Here is a 27,070-nt window from a genome sequence, read left to right as displayed (position 1 = left end):
GTGCAGTCTAATGGTTTGTGAAGGATTAGACGTGAAGTCTAATTAGTGAAAGTTAGACGTGTAGTCTAACTCCTTCGGATTAGTCTAAAGTGATTGTAATTAGACGTATGTCTAATCCCATTAGACCAGGCGGTCTAATGGTTTCTGCTCTTAGACGGGGATGTTTGATTTCATTAGACGAGGTCGTCTAATTGAAATATGTCTAATGCTAAGCTTAAGCAGTATGCTTGAAGCTAGCACCCGCCTACCCACGTGCTATAGATGTACTCTACTCCTGCTCCACTTTCTAGTGAAGATTAGTACGATAATTATTTGCAACCAACCAACGAATGCCACGTAAGAGAATTTTCCTCATATTACTTGTTTTGCAGGTACATCCCTAATGGAATATTTGGCACACTACCAGTTGGCATACAGCCACGATCCTTGTGCTCAGAACCTGCTGTGTACAATGGAGGCTTTCCAATGGAAGAGTGCCACGTATCATTCTAAAGATTCGACCGTTAGTCTCTGCCAAGTATTTATCAAATCTCAAGGACAACGGACAATCCGCCAATCCACAATCTCTCGACCCTCAGATAATTTTGCTTGTCTGAATTACAGAGAGAAATCAAGCCTTTGAATATTCATACTGTGAAGTTGCTTTCCTGATTGTACTATGTGTGAATCAAGAGAGCGCTAGAATCAAAAACACCTTTAGCTGAGTGATATTCTTCATCTTGTAAATTGAACAGAGTGTGTTCTGTTCAATAGTGAGCTAAGTGTGTGCAAACTGTATTTTATTATAATCATATTATAGTGAATCCTTCCGGTGGTTAGAAGAAGGGGTGACGTAGGAGAGTTTCTCCGAACATCCATAAACAAACTGTTGTGTTCTTTCATTTCTGTCATCTTTTCATTCTTCTTCTTGAGCTTCAAACCCAAGTAAACAATTCCGTCTTGATTTTGTTTCAAGTGTTTGCAAGGGTTTGCGTAGAATAGAAAGCGAATTAAATCCCTAACAGGATTTCTTTCAAACCGTTTTTCATAAGCCTTCATCAATAGTCAGACCCCCGTCTCTATCGATAAAGCCGATTCAAGATATGTCCATTTTTCTCAAATTTAAATAGGGTTTTATCTACCGATCTTATGGTGAAATCATGATTAAATAGGAATTTTGCCAAGGTGTCATATCAAGCTCTAGGTGCTAGTTTTAAACTGTAAATTGCCTTATCCAGCCGACACACATGACTAATTAAATCCATATTTTTAAAACCTGGAGGTTGCTCAACATACACCTCCTAACTTAACTCACCGTTTAAAAATGTACTTTTAACATCCATTTAAAAAACTTTAAAATTATTGAGAGCAGTAAATGCAAGAAAAATTCTAATAGCTTGAAGTCTAGTCACAAGAGAAAATGATTCTTCAAAATCAATGCATTCTTCCTATTTATATCATTGAACCACTAATCTAGCTTTGTTCCTCGTAACAAAACCATTCTAATTGAGTTTATTTCTGAACACCCATCTTGTTCCTATGACCGATTGGTTTTTCGGTCTAGGGACTAAGTGTTAGACTTTATTTCTCTCAAACTGGTTCAATTCATCTTGCTTTGCTAAGATCCAATCGGAATCTAACAATGCTTCATCCACCTTTTCGGCTCAATTTGTGATATGAAATCATAGTTTTCTTATTCTTTCAAAAGTTAACGCCTAGTTCGGACAGGTGATGAGGGGTTACCTATAATAAGCTGAAGAGGATGATCTATGTTTCCTTTAATATTCGGTCCGGTAATGTCTTCCAAATGACCGGTTATATGATCAAGGTTAGACAGATCGGTAGGCTGATCCGAGTTAGGCCGATCGATTTCCTCAATGGACATTGAGGTGTCAACTTCCTGTTGTAAAGCAGCTTGATCCGGATGAATCTCAGTATTAACCATTTTGTCATAGACAAACTTTTTGAAAATTGGAACCTCATCTTCATCATCAGATTAAATATTCAAGTTTTCCAATATGTTGTATAGATCAAAGGATAATGCGGTATTACTTTCAACCGATTCATCAAAAACAACATGTAAAGATTATTCAACCGTTAAGGTTCTAGTGTTATATACTCTATATGCTTTACTAACTGTCGAATAACCCAACATTATACCGACATCAGATTTTACATCAAAAACGGTCAAATAATTTTTGTCGTTGATATGAATATAACATTTACAGCCAAAGATCCTAAGATACCGGATGTTAGGAACTTTATCATAGTATACTTCAAACGGTGTTTTATTGAGTCATTTGTTTATCATAGATCTGTTTTGTGTAAACATGCAGTATTAATAGCCTCGACCCAAAATTTTTGAGCAATACCCAAATCAGCTATCATGGATCTCGTGACTTCCTTGAGAGTTCGGTTTCTTCTCTCGGCCAATCTGTTTTGTTGAGGTGTTCTAGTACTAGACAACTCGTGCCTAATACCGGATTCCTCAAGAAATGCAGTTAAAGTACTGTTTGTAAATTCAGTTCCTCTATCACTTCTAATCCTATTTATGCCTATAGATTTCTCATTCTGTAATTTTTTAAGCAATTTAATCAAATTCGGTGTAGCCTGATTTTTAGAGATTAAAAATATCACCCAAGTGAATCTAGAATAATCATCAATAACTACCATAGTATAATGCATACCGCCTAGGCTTGTGACCTAATCGGCCCAAATAGGTCCATGTGAAGCAATTCTAAGCATCGGCTAGATTGAGTTTTCCCTTTACTTTTGAAAGTTGATTTTATTTGTTTCCACATTTGACATGCAGAACATACTTTATCTTTGACAAATTTCATATTAGGCATTCCTTCAACTAATACTTTGGTACAAATATAATTAATGTTTTTGAAATTCAGATGATTTAACCGTTTATGCCAAAGCTGGTTTGGATCATTCTTAGCTATCATGCAAACCGGGTTTTCATATTTAGTTTTCTAGTCTACTTTGTAAATATTTCCTAACCTGTTTCCGGTTAGTAAAGTGCTACCCTGAGGATTCTTAACTAAACATGCATGTTTGTGAAATTCCACAGTATATCCTACATCGCGCATTTGACTAATGTTTAGCAAATTGAAATGCAAGTTTTCAACAAGAAGGACATTGTTTATAGTTAGGTTGTCATGGACAATCTTACCCTTGCCCACGGCTCTACCTTAAGAGTTGTCGCCGAAAATTATCATTACATCGGCTTCCTGAACAATATCGGTCAACAGGCTGCTATTTCTGGTCATGTGTCTGGAGCAGCCGCTGTCCAGATACCATTCAAAATTTCCCACCCGTTTGTTCTTCTTAGCCTGCAATATACAAATATTTAAACCTATTTGGTACCCACATTCAATTGGGTCCGCGGTTGATTAGTCCCTTAGGAATCCACGCTTTGATTATTCAAATGGCTTTCCCAATAATAGTATTTATATATTTACCGGTACCAGGCTTGACATCTCTCTGTCTGCCTCTTTGTACCTCATTATGTAATGATTGTGAATGTTGATAGGTTCTAGTTGAATATCTATTGGTTTCTCTTCTTACCGACCGAATTGTTTTCCTTCTCTTAGGATGAAGCCATTTTGTCGTGTCGGTTGGACCTACATATTTGATTTCTTTGGCCAATTTTGAATCATGATCTACTTCATTGTTGGTTGAACAGCTCTTGACAAAGCATATAAATGGAAGCTTGTTTTTGTTGAGGTTCAATCCGTTGGAAGATTTTAGTTTAGCCGATTTACTGCCTTTATATCCGATACCAGACTTATAGTTTGGATGTCTTTTATAGGTTGGCATCTGGCGTACAACTTCACTAGATTTCTTCCAAGCAGCCATGACATATTTTGATCTTTTATTTTCTTCAGTTAACGATTGAACTGTCTCATTGAGCTTCTCATTCTCACAGGATAGTTCAATTTGTTTATCGGTCTTAGTTCCACTCGGCTCACCGGTGGTTCCGCTTGACTCACCGGTTTGTAAGTTCAACCGGGTTGGTATAAGAGCAAACAGGTTTTTAAACTCAACGACCATGTCAATGAGAGAAGTAACCAAGTTTTCTCTAGTAAATTTTTCACAAGAAAAATCAAATACCTCTTCCTCCTTAGCCATGAGACAGATGATTCTTTTGTCATCGTTATCCAAGTCGGTATGAGCCCACAAGCTCCCACCATCGTCGGCTATCAATACCTTTTGAACCTCCTTGCCTTCACCGGATTGCTTATGTTCACCACTTTGGTTGTTGTCAGTCGGTCTTCGGTCATCCCTTCTTGGTCTTCTGCATTCCGACCTGTAGTGACCTAAAGCATTACAGTTAAAACATCTTACATTAGATTTGTCACCGTAGTTGTGGTTGTAGTTGTTTGACGGTTGATTCTTCTTTATGAATTTTCCGAATTTTCTTGTAAGTATAGTAATCACATCCTCGGTAAATTGGTCAGTAGTTTTAACCGGTACAGGGACGGATGGCTCCACGGATGTCACTAGAGCTTTGGTTGCGGTTGACGTTGAGGCATCATCTTCGATTTGAAATTTCATCTCGAACTTGTATGCCTTCAAGTCTTCAAAGACATCGTGTAGTTTCATTTGCCCGAGGTTGTTTGATTCTCGCATTACCATGGTCTTTATGTCCCAAGCACTGGGTAGAGATCTTAATGTTTTAACAATGGTTTCCTTGTTGTCGTACTTCTTTCCAATTGTAGATAACTCATTCACCACACTAGTGAACCGATCACTAAATTCTTTCATAGTTTCTCCTAACCTCATTTTGATATTTTCAAACTTCTGGGTTGCCACCAGTATCTTGTTTTCTTTAGTTCTTTCGTTTCCCTCATGAAGTTGAATCACCGTTTCCCAGGCTTCCTTTGCAGTTTTGCAATCTCTAACTTTCCTGAAAGTGTTTCTATCTAGAGATTTGAAAATATGTCTCCTGCAATGGTTGTCTAGGTTGTTCATTCTCTTGTCATCAGCTGTCCATTCGCTTCTCTCTTTCTCGATCTTTATCGGTCCTTCTGAAAGGATGAACATCATTTCATCATCCATGGTAATCAGATGCAAATACATTTGAATCTTCCAATCGACAAACTCCTAACTTTCTAGCATAAGGGGCTTCTCATTGAGAGTCATGTTTGCCTAATTTGGTTTTACTTTAGTGTTGAGACTAGCTGCTCTGATACCACTTGATGGGATCGGGATCGCCGATAGGGGATCGGGGTCCGGCTAAAGGAGAACTCTTACACACTCACAACGGTTGGCACTAATCCGATTAAGAATTAATATCGGTCTCAACACTACATAGTCTGTCACAAGCTCTTGAACCGGGTTCAAGTGCGGAAGTAGCTTGTTTCAGCCTGAAGAAATACACACAAATCGGATAGAGAGAGGAATGAGGAAGGATCGGTTGAAGTAAAAAAGAAAATGGTTCGGATAATAAAATGACCGAAAATGACAAAGAGCACAAGACAAGGATTTTGTGGATGTTTGGAGATAAAACTCCTACGTCACCCTTCTTCTCAAATAACAAGAAGGATATTCACTATGAATATTTAAACACAATACAACACACAATCGAGTCTTATTTACTGCTCGATATTCACTTTACAACTCTCACATAGAATTGTAATACACTTGATTCACAAATACAACTTAATGTTTGTTGTTATTTTTATAGATAAAAATCTCAAGATTTTTCAAAGAGTTGTATTTCTTGATGTTTCGTAAGTGTTTTGGATCAAGATATTTTGTAATTGCTCGTTCAGCTCTTTAGTTTCCTCCTTTTATAGTAGAAATATGACAACTGTCATATTTCTCTTTCTGACTTGCATTTAATGCGGTTGATGCAGTTGGTCAAAAGGAGTTTGATGGGATCAGGATCGTCGATAGGGGACCGGGGTCCGGCAAAAGGAGAACTCTTACACACTCACAACGGTTGGCGCTAATCCGGTTAAGAATTAACAACGGTCTCAACACTATACAGTCTGTCACAACAAGTGCGGAAGTAGCTTTTTTCAGCCCGAAGAAAAACATCGGATAGAGAGAGGAATGAGGAAGGATCGGTTGAAGTAAAAAAGAAATCGGTTCGGATAATAAAATGACCGAAATGACAAAGAGCACAAGACAAGGATTTTATGGATGTTCGGAGATAAAACTCCTACGTCACCCCTTCTTCTCAAACAACGAGAAGGATATTCATTAGGAATATTCAAACAAAATACAACACACGATCGATTCTTATTTACTGCTCGATGTTCACTTTACAACTCTCACACAAAATTGTAATACACTTGATTCACAAATACAACTTAATGCTTGTTGTTCTTTTTATAGATAAAAATCTCAAGACTATTCAAAGAGTTGTATTTCTTGATGTTTCGTAAGTGTTCTGGATCAAGATATTTTGTAACTGCTCGTTCAGCTCTTCAGCTTCCTCCTTTTATTGTAGAAATATGACAACGGGCATATTTCTTGCATTTAATGCGGTTGGTGCAGTTGGTCAAAAGGAGCCGCATATCATTTAATGCGGTTGAAGCTTCTCAAGGCATAATGAAGCGCCGGCTCAAACAAGGCAACTGTTCACTTAACAACTGTACTCTGATGGTTGTACTCTTGACGGTTACCTGCTCCTTAAAAGTTGCTTTTAAAATTTACACTAACCCAGGTAACTATTCATCTGACAATTACTTATTGCTTGCAGACTTAACAATATACTTGTATCATAGGGGAAATGACACATTTTGATTCTTTGAAGATCTTTCTCTGCACATTCCCAAAGAATATATGTTCCACCGAAATATCAACTGTCAACATTTCCATATCATTAATTTTGTCTTGATTTAAATCTGCCCGTTGGAAATTTTCGTTGTCTTATGATTATTCGGAAGTAGAACCAACCGGACACATATGGCTTTGTTACTAGAGAATCGGTTGATTTTTTTTACCGCTTAAAAGATGGAAAACCGATTTTTGATACCATGTTCACCGATTCTGAAGTTTAAGCCGGACCGGTAATTTGATAAGATAATTCAATTATTTTGATTCTGGTTTGAGCTACTTCAGAGATATAGATTTGACCGGCCAAAAATGTGACCGCTCCTTGTACCTGCACATAAAGTTGAATTTAAGTTAAGTTCTTTAGACTATCTAATTTATCTAACATGATAGATTCTAAATTTTATAGAAAATGAAGTTTCAATTCCTATTTCACTAGTGTGTGATAACAAAGCAATATTATACACGATCTACATCTGTGATGATTAGATAAAAAAAAATATTTATTTATTTAAAAAGTTGGCATGATCACACATAATCATCACTACTATTTCAAATATATAGTATATTTACACATGAAGTCATTGACAAAACCCTCGATCCTATAGATTATTTGACAAGATCAATTTTTAAAAAAAATGTTCAAAATAATCTTGAGTAGGAAATAATAAAATATAGTCATGGCTCAATTTAAAAGATTGTACAAAGTTTGAGGACCTGTTTACATATTTACTTTAAGACTTGTTTTAAATAAGGTTATTTGAAAATTAGTATTTTGTCATATTTATCCTCCATATCATAATCTTTTCTAAAAATTGTTAAAATAAAAAAATTAAAATTATTTTATTTGTTTGGTATGCAAATATAATTGAATTAGATGAAATTTCTTTAAGATGAAAAATAAATGAAAAAAAAAACAATTTTTTAAACTAAGTTACTTAGATGTCAAACAATCTTTTCTAACAAATAAAATTAGTTTTAAATATTGACAAAATAAAAAGAAAACAAAATTTAACACATAAGCTCAATAATATTTAAAACATTATTTTTTAATAAGTTTCTCAATTTGGTCTCTTATAAACTATTTTTTCACTTCTATTATTTTAGTGAATTAAAATAATATTTAAACTTATATTTACAATATATAAATATATTTAATATATTTAATATAAAATAAATATATTATGCATTTATTATGTTATGTATATTAATAAATATTTAAGTTAAAATAGTTTTTTAAATAGATAAATATTTTTTTAATCATTTACGGTTGTATTGATGCATCGCGGAGATCCCCGAACCTTGATATTTGTCCCGCGTGAAATCTCCAAATCGATCCAAACTACAACGTGTAAGGATGATAAATTCGTTCTCCACATTTCTTAAATAAAAATTGAATTTGGGACTTCATAAATATAATAATTAGTTAATTAGTTCCAACATTTAATTTATCATTAAACTATCCAGATGAATTCATAATTTTTTTTAAATAGTAATGATCTTATAATTATGTGTGTTACTATTTTGAACTAAACCAGCATTCAGATGGAAGATATCATTTAATTAATGCTAAGCTCCTGACATAATTAGTATTGCTGCCCAACGGTCACATTCATGTGTAAATTAAAGAACAGGATATTTGATCTAACGGTCACTGAATTAACTTTGGATCAATAATTTATTTTGATAATAACGTTGGACATTAATTTTCTTTACTGCCACAAAATAAAATTAATTTAAAAAGAAATTACACATCTCCGACATCACATGACCAAATCAATTGACCATGTGATCAGCTCCTGGCATTATGAGCAGCAAACAATGATTTATTTTAGTTTTTACAAAATATTTTTAACTAAAGTTTGTTATAAAATAAATTAAAACGAACAACTTCCACTTAAGTTGTTTTTATATTATAAAATACTTGAACTATTGACATAATTCTATAATCTTGTGATGGTTTTAATTGTTAAGTTAAAATATTTGAACTATTGACAAAATCCTATAACCTTTAATGGTTAATTATTATTATAAAATGAAAATATAAAAGCAAAGGTTGATAATGATTATAAGTTATTAGTCCACCACGTAAAAAGACGTTATTAATAAATGGCTGGTTCATATTAATTGTCTTTAACTCCTTCGGTCGAACCATTTCCTGTTCTACCTACCTTTCAAACAATTTTTCCCAAATTACCCACATTTTCATTCACATTCCCAAACTACCCACCTTTCTCTCTCTAAATCATTAATCAACCCATTAATTAATTCACTCTCTATCTTAACCCACTAATTAACTCTCTCTCTCTCTCTAAACCCATTAATTAACTCCTCTATCTCTTTCAATTATTAATTAATATCTTCACTTTTAAACTATTAATTAATTCAATTAAAATATATTATATAAATATTAAAATAAAATAACACATATATTTTATTTTTATTTAAATCTATAAATATAATATATATAGTTCAAATTAAATACACTAAATTAAATAATTTAAATAGCTATTATAAATTAAAATAAAATAGAATACATTACCTAAACGGGAACTTAAAATAAAATATATTACATAAAAATTAAAATAAAATACATTACATCACAATAAAATACATAATATAAACATTACAATAAAATAAAATACATAATAAATATTAATCACGTTTAATATACAATAGAATGCATTTTTATCTTTATAATTCAATTTTATGATATCTACTCCATTTTTCACAAGAGCAAAAACCTCTATATAAATCCACATTATGTTTGTTACCACCCTTCCAATATCCATTTATGGTTCTTTATTGTGCAGTAACGATTTCGAAGACTCCTCTTTGTTCATTGTATGGAATAATCTTGTGTGATGATGTTTTTTTCTCAACAGTTTCAAATAAATTTTTTGACCTTTGACAATAAGTTTGACCATTTTGAAGGTCATTAATATAAAAAAAAATTGAATTATAAAGATAAAATATGCATTTATTGTATATTGAACGTGATTAATATTTATTATGTATTTTATTTTATTGTAATGTTTATGTTATGTATTTTATTGTGATGTAATGTATTTTATTTTAATGTTTATGTAATATATTTTATTTCAAGTTACTTTTTTATGTAATGTATTCTATTTTATTTTAATTTATAATAGCTATTTAAATTATTTAATTTAGTGTATTTAATTTCAACTATATATTTATAGATTTAAATAAAAATAAAATATATGTGTTATTTTATTTTAATATTTATATAATTTAATTTAGTGTATTTAATTTCAACTATATATTTATAGATTTAAATAAAAATAAAACATATGTGTTATTTTATTTTAATATTTATATAATATATTTCAATTGAATTAATTAATAGTTTAAAAATGAGGATATTAATTAATAGTTGAAAGAGAGAGGAATCAATTAATGGGTTTAGAGAGAGAATGAGTTAATTAGTAGGTTAAGATAGAGAGTGAGTTAATTAATGGGTGATTAATGATTTAGAGAGAGAAAGATGGGTAGTTTGGGAATGTGAATGAAAATGTGGGTAGTTTGGGAAAAATTGTTTGAAAGGTGGGTAGGACAGGAAATGGTTCCCTTGGATCACCCAACCCCATGTGTGCCCTGTTTGGTTGACATACCCTCTTAGGGCCATAATTAAGTACTTTAAATAACATGTAGAAAGAAAAATGATGATTAGTGATAAATTTGAAGAAGTGAAAATATTTTTATAATAAAATGACTTAAATGATATTAATATATATAAATAAAATAATAAATTTAAATAAAGTATATTTTGATTAATTAATTGAGTGAAATAATGTGTTATATTGGATTTATTTTTTTAAAAAATAAAAATAATATTTCTATCATATCAATATTATTTTAATCAACAAATTATTTAATTTATTAATAAAAATATCAAAATATCTATCTTATTTAATTTTTATTAAATTTAAAATGTAAATTAAAAAGATCATTTAAAAATTTTCAATAACCAGTATTTTTTTTTTTATGAAAACCAAAAAATAGAGTTAGAGTCTTTCTATGGAAATTTAGTTTTAATATATCTAACATATGTCACACAGTTATCTTGAATAATAATTAATTTAGGCCTATATATTTGTATACATGCAGGTCTTTTTCATTTTCATAGATAATTTAATATAGTCTCACATTCACATTCGATAAAAAAATGATTTTAAAATAAATTTTAATATTGTTTAACTTAATTTTATTTTTATGTTGTATGAATAAGAGCGATAAATTGAGTAATATATTATAAGGTAGTAAAATTAATGAATGTGAGGAAGTATATTATATAATAAGTACGGACCAGAAGTTCATATTTACAACCATTGATTTCTCCTTATGACTTGTTTAATTGTTGTGGATGACTATTTGAATTTTTTTTTTTTCAACTTTGCACTAAAAATGTTAATTTTGGTTAGATAGAGTTTAATTTTTCTGTGTACAAGTTATGTATGAGTTTATTGATTTGTATAATTTTTATATTTTACTAGCATGTTATTCGTGCATTTTAACGAGTAATAATCACATTTTTTATTTACTCTTTTGTGATAACATTTTTAATTTACTCTTTTATATATATATATATATATATATATATATATATATATATATATATATATATATATATATATATATTTTAATTAGTTAAAATTTTAAACTTATATGGTTAAAACGTCCCGCGTTCATCAAATTTGGTGTTGATTTTTAAAATATAAAATTTTATTAGCCTAGTTGGTTAGAGAGTTTTACTTGTTTTTGTTAGGTTGCGAGTTCGAAACATACTTATATCATTTTTAATTTTATTTTATGGGCGGATCAACCCACAATCCGACCGAAATATCAATTTGATATCACATATATATACAAATTAACCACAACTCTCGGCCCGACAATCTAGACACTTTGAAAATTAAGCATCATTATATATAGAGAGATTTTGATGTTTTCCCATGGTACATGTAATATTAATCTATAAAAAATCCATTTTTAAAATAAAAAATATTTGTATAAAAGACACCAAAGGAAGTCCATATGAATCTTCGGGTTTCAAGAAATCTTGAATGAAAATCTATACAGCATGAACTTCTTTACAAAGTGCTTTAACAACCTAAATTCATTGTTAATACGTTAATTATAACCACTAATTAATGAAAATAAAAAAAGTTGAAAATCATTATTAATTGTTCAATTAAAAAAGATTTTAATATGGGTAGTCTTAATTTATATGTAAGAAGGTGTAAACGAGCCAAACCGAGCTCGAACTAGCCTGACTCGAGTTTGGCTCGGCTCATTTTTTATTGGCTTAGCTCGAGCTCGATCGAGCTTTTAATATTAAGCTCAAACTCGGCTTGATCATATAGGCTCGAAAAACTCAAATTTAAATATATTTATATATTAATTTCTTATATTAAAAAAAATAACTTAACAAGATTTAGGATTTTATCGGAGCGAGATTTAGTGCTTCGAAACGAGATATAAGTTTGTTGAAGAAGTATCAATGAGTAGTCTCTTGAGTCTTCTTGTAAAATGGTTGTGCAAATCGTATATTGTAATTGAGATAAACTTGAAAACATATTAGACTCTATTAGGTTTATTTTCAAAAAAAAAAATACTTTATAGTAAAATAAAAATAATTTTATATCTTAAAAAATATAATATATTGAGATTGCATATATTAAATAATATTACAATATAATTATATTTTTTTATTTGATTTTCAAAAATTATGTTTTTATAAATAAATTAATATCAAATTTATTTATTTCCTTGTAAGTATTATATAATATATATTTTTTAATTTATAAATATTATTTTAGTATATCTTGATATACTAAAATATTAAAAATCTCATACATTTTACGTACCAATAATTTTTGTATCGGTATTATAAGCAATAAGTCCATAAATAGTCTTATGGGTGTTTCAAATTTTGATTAAAAAGTAATAATAAAAAATTATATGATTAGGCTCGAAAAAGCTGGACGAGCAATCAAATGAGTCTTACCTAAGTTCGAATTCGACTCGAATCTTAAATGAGCAAGCTCGAGCTCGGCTCGAATTAAATTTTGACCAAATTTGAATCATGTTTTGACCGAGCGGCTCGCGAGCGGCTTGACTCATTTACACCCTTAGCAAGAACCATAACATGTAACGAAAATAAGACAAGAATGAAAACATTTCATCTTTATATGTGCTTTATATAAATTTCTCAAGTAAAAATCATGGGCAATAACAATAGTAAATATAGCATATCTACACTGAAATAAAGTACTAATATATAATTCTTGTATTTTTTCTCAAAATAATAATAATTTAAGATTACCATGCATGATAAAACAAATATAGGCCCAGCCCAGCATTCCGTCACAATCCAAGCCCGTTGGGCTCATTGATTTATTTGCCTTCATGTGGAGTTTATTGAACAATATCATTACGATTTTTAGAAATTAGTTGTAAAGAGAAACGAAAATAGTTGTAAATCTTGCCAAATGAACAAAGAGATTAAAAGTTTTATTTTATTCTTTTTTATAGTTAAATGCTAATAGACATTTTATACATAAGATATATTAACAAAAGAAGATTAACATGAAACCATCAAATTTTACTTATTTAAATTTGTGGTCGTTACAACTTTATCATGTGGTTGATTTCGAACGATAATCTTGTTATTTGAAATGGAATGTAAAATTCTATACTATAGAAAGTTCAAGAGTATCATTTGTTGAGAAACATTTTAAACCAACTAGCAGAATCCTTAAAATATCTTTTGAGACCATCTTTATAATCGACATAAACAAGTCCAAATCTCACGGTGTAACCAGAACTCCATTCAAAGTTGTCCATCAATGACCAACAAAAATACCCTTTTATATTAACTCCGACTCTGCAATTAAATATATTTAAATTTAAATTATTATAGGAAGAAGAAGTTAATTATATGTAAATCGCAACACTTACTTAATTGCATTTTCGACCGCCAAGAGGTGATGATAATAGAAAGATACTCTTTGATGATCTTTAATGCCTTCTTCTATCGTCAAATTATTTTGATCCCCCACTCCTAAATCCAAATAACAACAACTTCTTTTATTAACTTAATTTCATTGGTTATTTTAAATTAGAAAAAATAATTGAATATAATATTTTTTAAATAGTTTAAGGGTTCATTTATGATTTTTCAGTTTTCAAATAATTTAAACCAAAGAGTGTAAACTTACCATTCTCTGTTATGTAAATAATGGGATCATTATACTTTTCCTTGGTGTAAACTAATAACTCAGTAAGACCTTTGGGGTAACTGTAAACACCAGGCATTCCCGTCTGCAAAAAATTAAAATTTTACCAAACAAATTAAACAATAAAATAGAATAATTAATTTATATTTGCAACTAATGCAATAAAATAATTCACCTACCGGCTCTCCTAGGGCAACTCCATTGCGAATGTCTGAATGAAGTAAAACAAAGAATTAAAACAGTAAAAAATATATGAAATCTTAAGAAAATTTTAATTGCTTACTTGTGAAATTAACTTGAGCATCAGTTGTGTAGCTAAGGTTCACAGAATTGGCTGAAGGTACACTTATTGCATAATTTGTGCTATAGTAATTTAGGCCAACGAAATCATATGATCCTTTTATCAATCTAACTTGTTTTTCTGTAAATTTTGGTAGTCTTTTTCCTACAAGTTCTCTCATGATCTCCGGGTACTCTCCGTACACTATTGGATCGATAAACCTGTCCAAAATACAAAACAATTATTGAAGTTCTCAATTTAATCATTAACTTATGTGATCTAGATAGTGTCACTTAGCTACCACTTCAGCACTTATTTTGCAACACTTTATGAAACTATATTTGAGGTTACACAATAAAACGTTAACAAAATTATGTAAGTTTAAGTTATTTTATATACACTAACTAATTTCTCGAATCACATTTATAGTGGCGTTAATATAGCTTTTTCTATGATCTAACCTTTCTTTTAACACAAATGTTAAGTGTTTAAGGAGGTCTAGTTATAGTTTGACTTACCAACCATAATTAAAATCTATAGCCCTTTGAGCAGCTTCCTTGTCAGCTTTGGTTTTGGAAAAGGGATGTGCCCAATAACACAACAAAGTTATCCCTATCTGTCCCTTTTGGTAACCCTACAACATAGAAAAGAAAAATTAAGTTAACTCAACCTCTATGAATCTTGAACTAAGAGTTGGGCCATAATGTGTACCTGATATTTGTCCTTATAAACTTTGACTGCGGCTGCATGAGAAATGATGAGATTATGAGAAACAATATAAGGCTCGGTGCCAGAGTCGCCAGCTGAACAACCCGCATTCATCCATGCAGAGCAACGTCCAGGTGCGATCCCACCTGCACTGTAACCGCCAATACTGTAAGACCACGGCTCATTCATCGTTATCCAATGCTTAACCCTATCTCCAAACTCTTTGAAGCATAGCTCCGCAAAATCCTTAAAATCGTCGCTACATTAATCAACACAAAAAAGTTATATTAATATAAAGACTAATTTGTTTGTAAGATAATGAGTTCAAAACTTTACACAATACGAGAGCTAAGAAAGCCGCCATATTCATCTTCGAGGGCTTGTGGAAGATCCCAATGAAAGATTGTTATAGAGGGCTGGATTCCTGTATGCACAATTAAGAAAATATACAATTTTATTAATTTAATTTTAAAAGGGAGGAAAATGAACTTAAAAGTAATATTTGTTATAATTAAGATGAAATTGTATTAACCCTTAGATAGCAGTTGGTTGATGAGGTTGTTGTAGAATTTTATGCCGGCCTTGTTTATTCCTCCACTGAGATTGCCTCCTAATTAACAATTTAGATATATAAAATATTAAAATTCAAATAAAAATGTCTAATTTTCTTTAGAGCCCACAATAATTGGACCAAATTAACATTATAGATTTATTTTTATATTTTTATTCAAATTACTTTCTAAATAATTACGATCTTTTACATTTTTATTAGTCATAAAATTAATATATTGTTTAAAGGGATTAATAATTTAATTAAAGATATTAAATATGATATTTGATGAAATTAATTAAGCTTACTAGGTAATATTCTAGCCCATGAGATAGAAAATCTGAAAGCATCCATTCCAATGATCTTCATGAGTCCCACATCTCCCTTCATTAAAGAATTCAATCACATTCATATTACAAATACAAATTATTTTAATTTTTACAGTAGTCTTTCTTAATAAACAAAAACACTAGGTTTGGTTTCTTTAAAAATATCTTAGAGGTTAAAGTTGGGCTATAACTTTATTCTTTCAATTTTTCCTCTAATTAAACCAATATACTAAATACATTTTATAATAGTTATTAAATATTAATATGCATAAATGGTAGGAGAAGAAATTTGTAGGAGGAGATGGGATAGAGAATGACGTGACGTATTCTGATTGACTGAAAAAATAATAAATTTTATCTTTCTTTTCCCCATATTATTTTTTTTTTCCAGTTATCATCATTTACTTCCTAATTCCACTGTTACTACTCATATTAATATATAACTTATGTTATTTTTGTCACAATCCAAATTACTCCTTTTTAAAAATGGTCAAAATTATTATCAATTTTTAAAATTGGGTAAAACTAATATTATTTAATTTATTAAAAAAGTGTGGGTAAATTAATAAAATAATTATGTAAAAAGTAAAACTAAAACTAAAAGTAAAAAAAGTAATATTTTGACCAATTTTCAAATCATATTAATTTTGTTGATATTTATTTTTTATTAAAGATTTTTTTTACTCTTATTTTTTAAATGACAAAAGAAGTTTCCAAAATATACAAGTTATTGTAATTGATACTAAGATGGTTTTAAATATCATTAGGATTTTACATATATGACAATATTTTTTTTTTTTTTGTGGGCAATGACTTAATTATTATATTTTGAACAGTTGTAAATGATATTTACTATCAAAATATAAGTAATAACCATGGTATTTTGGTTGTTTAACGTCCACGTTTTTTTTAAAGTATTAATAAGAATATTTGGCTACCTCGAAGATTCATGCCTAACGAGTGTCATGTGACATTATTATTTAATAAAAAAAAAAATGAGTTATTTTTCACCAAACAATATTATTTTAAAAACAAATCTCATATCCAATTCCAAAATTATTTTCATATATGATATATATATATATATATGAATGATATGTACCTTGTAGCGATGATAAAAGTCATCAGCGACGTCTCCGGTGCTTCTATCCAGAACTTTCTCTTCATTATTATAAATTATATATAATCAATCATTTTCATTAAATAATCATGACTTATTAAAAATTAATTATAGAAAGTACATGTAAAAAAGACCTGGAAACTTATGTGTAAAAATATCGTATATGTTTGGACCTTTCCCATCCTCCTTTGCGCCACCTTCAGTCTACAATTATCAAACACATGGAGGTGATAAAAATCATCTTATTAATTAATTTTTCTTTATAAATATTTATAAAGTTATAATAAAAAAACTTAAATTATTAAATCTTCATTACCTGATAAGATGAGGTAGCAGTTCCAAATATAAAATCACGAGGAAAGTTAGTGCGATTATAAGAAGACATGGGAGGATTTGTTTTTGCTTTTACTCTAATTGTAACCATTATTATTATCGTCGTTACTAAGACTAAGATCACATTGGACCTTGGATTCAAAATAGTCATGATCTACCTTAATGACCCAATTCAACACAAATTAACTACCTTTCTTTATTTAAATAGAATTATAGATTCAACTAATCCTATATTTGAATAATATATATGTATATCATTGGAAATGGGAATGGAAATATAATATATTTAAAATTTTGAAAAAATTAGAAAAAGTAATTATATGTAACTTCTTAAAGTTAAAGTGTATCAAATAATCAATTTTTTTTATAAATTTTCAGAATACACAAATAAAAGGTAAGTTTATATATATATATATATATATATATATATGTTTAATTTTAAATATTAATTGAATTAGATGTAACTTTTTTTAAAGTGTATAAAAATAATAATTTTTAATACATTTTTAGATATATTTGTGTACACTCATTTCTACACCATAATTCATAATTTTAAATAATTTTGAGCTAACAAATAATTTGAAAAAATATTTTTATTCTGGCTCATTGTACAGGATTGAGACAAATAATATTTTGAAATTTCGTAATATATATATGTTTCCAAAACAATTAAACTCTAAAATGGTATACATATTTTATTAAATAGATAGACTATATCGGAAATGAAACATAAAATTAACAGTGTTTAAGTTTGAAAACAAAATATATGGCCTAAAAAAATCAGCCACATCTAACATGCACAACCACGTGCGGAGGCCAACGACCAGACATCAGCCACATGTTAGTGAGTCAGTGGTTCACGTGAGTGAACTTGGCAACCTTGCCAACCCGTGAGGGTCATACTAGTAAAATGAGGGAAAAGGTGACAAGAAGTACCATCGTTATTGGTCACTTTATCGTCGCTAAAAATAGGCACATTAAATTAATCATTGTCAACCATTACTATTGGCAGAGTCGGCCCTGAGTTTTGGGCTGCCCCAGCCCAGTAAAAAAAAGTCTACATATTTTTGTTGCCCTAAGTTTAGTTTAAAAAATTGATAAAAAATAATTTGCTTTGGTTGAGAATTGAAGCCATAACCATTTAAAAATTATAAGTTTTTATCCTTAACCACTAAGCTAACGCATTTTATTTCTAAAATTACAATAAACGTAACTAAATATCTTAATAATTTTAATAAATGGGCTGTTCTAGGGAGTGGGCTGCCCTAGCCCGAAGGCTTGCCGGGCGGGCTTACCTATGGCTGGCCCTGGCTATTGGCCCATCAGCTAAAATATAGCTACATGGTTAGGTACCGTCGTTAAAATAGTGGCTACGGTAAATCACGGTCGCTAAAAAGGTGGCTACAAGAATCTAATAATTTGGTCGAATGTAATGTGTTATTATATTTTTTTTACTATTTACATAAACTTTAAATCATCTACCGCGACCTCTTTACTCTCACTTAAGCAATCCAACCACCAATCTTCTTGATCTCTCATCTCAAGAACTCACTTTTACACTTCGATCAACCAACCATCTCAATCACACATTTAATCACCAATATTCTTTTTCTTAATGGATAACTCTCATTACTAATATTGTGACCTCACACATATTCACACGTCTCTTATCCATTGCCAAACCATCACTAAATATCAATTGAACTCACACTTCGGTCAATCAACATCTCATTCACATATATTTTTAACTGTCAATCACAATCAACCTCTAATCTCGTGATTTTACGATGCTTTGTTACCGATCTCTTATCCTTCAACAAACCAACCACCAATATTAATCTTACTGGTCTTTTATCCTTCAACAAACCAACCACTAATCACATCGTCCTCTAATCTCGTGACCTTATACTTTCACATGCTTATAATCTATCGACAAACCAATTACCAATCACAATTGACCTCTAATCTCGTGACCTCATTACTTTCACACATCTCTTATCTATCGTCAAACCAACCACCAATCTTAATGAACCTCTCCATCTCATATTATCACTTTCACATACCTTTTATCTCTCGGTAAACCAACCACCAACCATCAATCTCAATCACACTTTCACAAGCCTCTTTTATTTCACGGAAAACCAACCATCGACCTGAATCGACATATTGTCCCTCGACAAACTAACCACCAATTACAATATTATTGGCCTCTTATTCATCGGTAAATCAATTACCAATCCCAATTGACCTAGGGGTTTAGACTTAGGTTTTTCATTTCTTAAATTTGCAACTACCATGATAATAGTAATTTTGGTCTTTATACTACATCTTTCAAAGACTTAGGTCTTTCATTCCCCATCATACCATCCACCCACATATACCATCATACTTTCTCTTAAATTTGCATTAGGTGGAATTCGAACCCTAATCTTAAATATGAAATATAAATATTTAACCGCTAAACTACTTATAATTGTTGATTTTAATTTAAAATTGTGTGTATGCGCGCGCGCACACACACACACACATATATATATATATATATATATATATATATATTGTAGGTAAGTTTTTGACAAACGAACCAACACTAAAATCTCAATTGACCTCACACTTCGGTCATTCAACATCTCATTCACATATTTTTTTTACTACTAATCACAATCTACCTTTAATCTCGTAATCCTACGATCTTTTATTACCGGTCTTTTATACATGAGAAAACCAACCATCAATCTCAATCTCACCGACCTCTTATCTCCTTAGTAAATCAGCCATTAATCCCATCGACCTATAATCTCGTGACCTCATACTTTTACATGTTTTTAATCCATCGACAAACCAACTGACAATCACAATTGACTCATGATCTCATTACTTTCACACACCTCTTATCTCTCGTCAAACAAATCACCAATCACAATGAACCTCTCTATCTCATGATAATACACTTTTACATGTCTCTTATCTCTACGCAAACCAACCACCAATCTGAATCAAACTTTCACACACCTCTCTTATTTCTCGGAAAACCAACCACCAACTTAAATTGACCTCTTGTCCCTCAGCAAACTAACCACAAATTCTAATCTTACTAACCTCTTCGTCATCGATAAACCAATTACCAATTGACTTAGGGTTTAGACATAAGCATTTCATTTCTCAAATTTGCAACTACCATGATCATTGTCATTTTTTGTATTTATACTATCACTCTCAAAGACTTATATTTTTCATTCCCCATCATACCATCCGCCCATATATACCATCATACTTTCTCTTAAATTTGCATTAAGTGGAATTCGAACCCTAGTGTCAAACATGAAATGTGAATACTTTAACTACTAGACCACTTATAATTGTGATTTTAATTTAAAATTGTGTGTATGCACACACACACACATATATATATATATATATATTGTAGGTAAGTTTTTGACAAACCGAACCAACCACTAAAATCTCAATTAACTTCACACTTCGGTCAATCAACATTTCATTCCCATATATTTTTTACTACCAATCACAATCGACCTTTAATCTTGTGATCTTATGATCCTTTGTTACCGGTCTCTTATTCTTCAGCAAACCAATCATCAATCGCAATCTTACCGGCCTCTTATCCCCTTAGCAAACCATCCATTAATCCCATCAATCTCTAATCCCGTGACCTCATACTTTCACATGCTTCTAATCCACGAAAAACCAATTACTAACTACAATTGACCTATAATCTTGTGACCTCGTTACTTCAACATGCCTCTTATTTCTCGTCCAACCAACCACTAATCAAAATTAACATCTCCATCTTATTACATCACATTTTCACATGTCTCTTATCTCTCGGTAAATCAACCAACAATCACCAATCTCAATCACACTTTCTCACGCCTCTCTTATTTCTCGGCAAACAAACTACTAACCTGTATTGAGCTCTTTCCACTCAGCAAACTAACCACAAATTCCAATGTTACGAGCCTCTTATTCATTGGTAAACCAATTACCAATTGACCTAGGGTTTAGACTTATTCCTTTCATTCCTCAAATTCGCAACTACCATGATCATTGTCATTTTAGTTTTTATACTACTCTTAAGGACTCAAGTATTTCATTCCCCATCACACCATCCTCCCACATATCTTCATATTTTTTCTTAAATTTGTATTAGGTGAAATTCAAATCATAATCTTAAACATGAAATGTGAACACTTTAATCACTAGACCCACTTATAATTGTTGATTTTAATTAAAATTATGTATATATAGAGAGGTAAGTTTTTTGAATAATCGAATTATATGTGTTTTATATATAAAGGAACATAATTACTAAATTATCAAGAAAAATGTTTTTTATTTAGAGAGAAAAATAAAATTTGGTCCATGAAATTTAAAATTGTATTATTATTATTATATATTTTAAAATATTTAAACTTAATATATATTATATAATTAAATAAAAGTTATATAATTTCATTAAAATAAATAAATAAATATATTATATATAAAACGAAAGAGAAAATAACAATAATAAAAAATAGAATAAATAAAAAAATTATATAATATATATATGAAAATAGTGAAAATAAAAAATATTAATTAAGAATCAGAAATTAGTTAATCTTATAAGATACACACCATTTATAAAAAGTTTGTTTTTAATTATGTTGTATTAATATATATATATATATATATATATATAATTTAACATTTTATTTATAAACATAAAAATTATTTATGAGATAATATATATAATTTAACATTTTATTTATAAACATAAAAATTATTTATGAGATAATATATATTTTTAAATAATGAAAATATATATTTATATATATATATATATATTTTGTTAGTATCGGTGTTACCAATAAAGACTGGGGTCTGACTATTGTGAACAACTTACGAAAACGATTCGATAATAATCCTATTAGGGATTAGTATATACTTCTATTTTACGCAAATCTTTACAAACTCTTAAATCTAATTCAAGTGCGGAACTGTTTGTTGAATTTCAAGATTTAGACAGATGAATGTAAATGATAGAAGCTAAATAATATATGGAGTTTTATGGATGTTCGGAGATAAAACTCTTACGTCACCCCTTCTTCCACAACCGGAAGGATATCCACTAAGATTTTACTTCAGATACAACTCACTGAACTAGCTAACTCTCCGTTGAACAAAAAACTTTCTGTTCAACTTACAATACTGAAGTTTTTCACAGAAAAGACAATATACAATTACAAATATGATCACAACTAGACAGTAAGAGATGTTTTTCTATTTTGCTTGAGAGACTTTCTTGAAACGAATATGTGTAGCCAAAAATCAGTAAGTATTGCGAGCTCATGTATCTATTTCGACCGTTTTCCTTGGGGTTCTATTTATGGTTAAAGTGCACCAACGATCAAATATTCTTTGTGGACACTTGGCATGTGTCAATTGGACGACCGCATATAGTACGAGAGTACAACAGACTTTGAGAATTTGGATCGTGGCCATATTGAACAGGTATTGCGATGAATATCCTTTGATCATGTCTTGTACTGGAAACGCAATTGAGAGATATCCGCGTACGTGGCATTCATTCATTTGATGGAATCAGCTGTCTTAGCCGACTGCTAAAAGCAGGAGGAATAGACAGCTGAGTGAACGTGGTTAGACGGATGCTTCCTTTAGACAACTGCTAAAGCGAGGCATCATACGTTCTTCTTTAAACCACGTCTAAAGGAGTTAGACGTCCTCGTCTAACTACGCTTCCCTTTAGACAACATCCAAAGGAGTTAGACGTCCTCGTCTAACTATGTTTCCCTTTAGACCGCGTCAAAAGGAGTTAGATGACCTCATCTAACTACGTTTCCCTTTAGACCGCGTCTAAAGGAGTTAAACGTCCTCATCTAACTACGTATCCCTTTAGACTGCGTCTAAACTGCGTCTAAAGGAGTTAGACGTCCTCGTATAACTATGTTATCCTTTAGACCGCGTCTAGAGTTAGACGTCCTCGTCTAACTATGCTTCCCTTTAAACCGTGTCTAATGGAGTTAGACGTCCTTGTCTAACTACGTTTCCATTTAGACCGCGTCAAAAGGAGTTAGACAACCTCGTCTAACTACGTTTCCCATTAGACCGCGTCTAAAGGAGAGTTAGACGTCCTCGTCTAACTACGTATCCCTTTAGACTGCGTCTAAAGGAGTTAGATGTCCTCGTCTAACTACGTTATCCTTTAGACCGCGTCTAAAGGAGTTAAAAGTCCTTGTCTAACTACGTTACCGTTTAAACCGCGTCTAAAAGAGTTAGACATGTAAGACTCCCTGCGTCAGACCGCGTCTGAAGTAGCAATGTCTTTTAGATTTGTGCCTGCACAAAATAAATAGACAACTTATCTTGATCAAAATTACATCATCAAAATTATGTTCCGAACTATAGAAATCATTTGTATTCTTTTAAATTTAATTAAACTATTTATTTCCCTTTTCTTTGTTTTAATTATTTTCCAATAATTTCCCTCTTTTTGATGATATTAAAACTAAGCAACAACAATTAAGTTGAGGACACATATAAAAAAGAATACGAACACAGTAATTTAACCAAAGTATTCAAATATAATTAAGGATACATAACACAAGATAATAGATTTAAGATCTTTTCCTTTTAACTCTTGGATTTGGATTTTGAAGAATCGATACCCCTGTTAGAAGGTTACATACCCGACCAATTGTTCGACTACCATTACCACTGCCTCTATCTCCTCCACGACCGTGGCCACCTTTATCAGATTGACAACTGCCTCAGCCACCTTGAGTGGGTTTTCTTTTGGATCGTGTGCCACGAGCGGAGCTTGACCCCCCCTCTATTGTTTTCTTCCCTTTTTTTAACATTATTAGGGTTGACAACAATAAGAGCTCTTTCTTTTGTAGCTGCAGCTTTAACATCTTCTTTAGCCTGGAAATGCCTTGCAACAGTCCTGCTAGCTCTAGACGTTTGGCTTCTGCACATGGCAATCTCCAATACTTGAACACGAACATATTCAATCAAGGACCTTGTCTCTTCGTGAAGCTCTAGATTAAAGTTCTTCAATTCAACATGATAATCAAAATATGGTTTGTGAAAATTCTTTTCCAGCTTCTTGTATTGAGTGTGAAGAAAATTTACTTCATATGTATTTCTCAACAAATTTTTGTTAGTGATTTTTTTGACCAGCAACTATGGAAGTAACGACTTGTTTGTTTGTTGCGGATCCACATTCAAGATTTTGCAGACTGGACGACATATCCATTAAGTTGTGCTGCATTGTGCCTAACGCATCCATAATGGTTGTGCGAAATCTTGTATTTCCCGGAGAAGCTTCCTCAAACGAAGGAGGGACAAATGATACAACGTGCGGGTGTACTAGAATAGAGCGAATATGATTGACATGCAGATACACATATAATAATTGCTCTGGTTCCTTATCTTAGGTGGGTTCTAAAGGAGCATTTATCATAGTCCTAGAGTCGTTTCTGACATCTTGGAACTCACCACTCTGCTATTTGACAAATCCTGAAATATCTCCAGATTGAAGAGGAAATTCAAGGAGATAAGTGACGAGTTATTGAGGAGTGGACAATCTTTCTTCAAATGTTTTATCTTCGGATGAAAAAGAGGACTTAGCTTTTTCATATTCTTTAGCTCTTTGGGAACAAGAACGTTCCCCCTCAACAGACGATTTCTTCTCTTGATTAGACGGCTTCTACGGTTCCCCCTCAGCTTGTGATGCCGGTCCTTGTTCGAAGACTTTGAGGATCCCCCCTCAATAGATGAAGATTTTCTTTGTTTAGACATTAGGGGAACTTCGGACTTCTCTTTCTGAATACAAGGCGTTTACTCAGCGTCAAGGGAAGCTATTTCCTCTTCTTCGAGGATCAAAGAATCTTTATGATCTTCAGACTGAGGCGATGTCTGCTCAACTTTAGATAAGGGACGACGCTCACCTTGTGGGGACGGAATCTCATCAATGCGAATGACTGGCTCCTCCTCATCGCGACAGTTGAATTATACCCAGATGATTCAGATTGAAAGATATCAAATCTAGAGGATCCTATACCATAAACGTATTGAAGAACAGTAAAGCAATAAGCCTACATGAGTAAGTCAATGCGTTTAAGAGCCTTTTATCCGAATTAGCATTCCTGTCGAGTGAGTTGAAATTTGCTTTTCTTGCCTCGAGTAGAAAAAAAAGAGCACGCCCCATCGCATTTGCCACGACGAGTTCTCTTCTTTTAAGCGCCTCATGGACACTTGTTTTTTCCCATTTAAGAATACACTTGTCCATTCTTACTAGTTTCTTCCATTCTATTTCAATCTCGTTGTTGAAATAATTTCATCGTATTGTAATTAAAGTCTGTAACTCATCCACGTGTCGAAGGCTTCGATCTTCTCAGAAGCTTTTACCTCAACATCCTCCATTATGAGGTCACAGATTAAATTGGCTTTAGATATATTTTCGGAACATCCTTAGCAACATATTTTCCTTTTCCTGCTACTTCAATATGTTTAGGAGCAGAAGCAGGCTTTTTGAAGGAGATTCCTTCAGTCCCGCGGGCTGCCCTTAAAATTTCAAACGACAATGGAGCTTTTTGGAATGCACCTTTTGGAAGCTCAATAATAATACCAGTTGCTTTTTGAACCTGTGTTTCTATACATGTCTCATAGATAGACGCGACATCATTAGTCTGAACGGGTGCTTGTTCAACAGTAACATCAGCATTAGGCAAAGACAATATCACCTGCTCTATTTCATTTGATATATTACCAGTAGCATCTACAACTATTGGTTCATCAAAGAGTGCATACGTGTTTTCCCTGTGAATACATTCATTAATTTGACCGACTGCCTCAACAGTTGGTCTTTCAGCTTGTTCACCACTAGAACTTCAAGATTGGGCACCACCGCCATAGAAGTAGAAGCAGTTACCTTAGATGATGTCTGAACATATTTGGATGCCTTCATTGGATTTTTGTTGACTTTCATCTTATCAACATTAGGATCAGATGACCTAGAATTCTTCTTCTTTGGAGTGCTCATTGTGTTTGCTGAATGAGTCGAAGAGAGAAATGATAGAGGAATAACAACGATGGTGGCTTTCTCTTGTCTTGCCCGTTTAGGAGCGGAGCCAACTTCTTTAGAATCCCTGATAGGAGCCCTCTTTAGGCTGATGGAGCTCGCGACGGAGTCCATAGTAGAAGACCTAGCCCTCTTAGAGGGAGTTTTTTGGTTAGAGGATACAAGACGCTTGAAACGAGTGATCGACTGACCACTCGTCTAAGGAACAAAGGATTCATGTCTCAATTCCTTAGCGATTTTCATTCTTGCCAAGAATCTCTTCACAGAGATGCCTAAAACGATTCAGCAAGGATTAACATCCGCACCCTCACCCATAGGAACACCTAGATGCTCAAGAGCCAGCCGAGTTGGACTGAAAAGCCCACACTCTGCTTGCTTAATGGAGAAACCATCTGATAGATAGTTGAGAACAGAACAGACGCCCAGTTGACTGGCTTCACTTTCGTTAACGCCACCATATTCTCAAACCAGTTCTAAGTATAAAGATCGAAGGACCGTACTCTTTCCTGAAGCGACTTCGCGACAATTTCGTTCAGAAGGCAGAAATGGAACTTCAAGGCTTTCTTCTTCCCATTGATGTTGATCGGATTGTCGGTGTCCGATAAAACGGTCTG

The 27,070-nt window shown here is 31.8% G+C and overlaps 1 protein-coding gene across 1 annotated transcript; it reads right to left on the bottom strand.

Annotated features, from left to right (window-relative positions):
- Window positions 1–13,512: 13,512 nt before the first annotated feature.
- Window positions 13,513–17,405, bottom strand: LOC124922779 (beta-glucosidase 12-like). Its single transcript, XM_047463487.1, has 13 exons — window positions 17,337–17,405; window positions 17,155–17,224; window positions 17,003–17,061; window positions 15,880–15,955; window positions 15,554–15,631; window positions 15,358–15,445; window positions 15,025–15,280; window positions 14,832–14,947; window positions 14,317–14,534; window positions 14,213–14,244; window positions 14,016–14,118; window positions 13,756–13,858; window positions 13,513–13,681 (listed from the first exon to the last, which is right to left on the bottom strand). The coding sequence occupies exons 1-13, from the start codon at window positions 17,403–17,405 to the stop codon at window positions 13,513–13,515; spliced, it is 1,437 nt and encodes a 478-aa protein (XP_047319443.1).
- Window positions 17,406–27,070: the final 9,665 nt, after the last annotated feature.

Source organism: Impatiens glandulifera, chromosome 1, assembly GCF_907164915.1.
Source record: "Impatiens glandulifera chromosome 1, dImpGla2.1, whole genome shotgun sequence".
Taxonomy (NCBI): Eukaryota; Viridiplantae; Streptophyta; class Magnoliopsida; order Ericales; family Balsaminaceae; genus Impatiens; species Impatiens glandulifera.
Note: the sequence above shows the minus strand (reverse complement) of the source record. Positions and strands in the feature narration are given on the sequence as shown.

Excerpts from the sequence above, each read along its gene's own strand:
- LOC124922779 (XM_047463487.1), bottom strand. The coding sequence starts at position 17,405 with ATGTCTTCTTATAATCGCACTAACTTTCCTCGTGATTTTATATTTGGA. Across the intron at positions 15,632-15,879 it reads ATGGGCTAGAATATTACCTA|GAGGCAATCTCAGTGGAGGA; the intron begins GTAAGCTTAATT and ends ATTGTTAATTAG. Across the intron at positions 14,119-14,212 it reads GAGTTGCCCTAGGAGAGCCG|ACGGGAATGCCTGGTGTTTA; the intron begins GTAGGTGAATTA and ends AATTTTTTGCAG.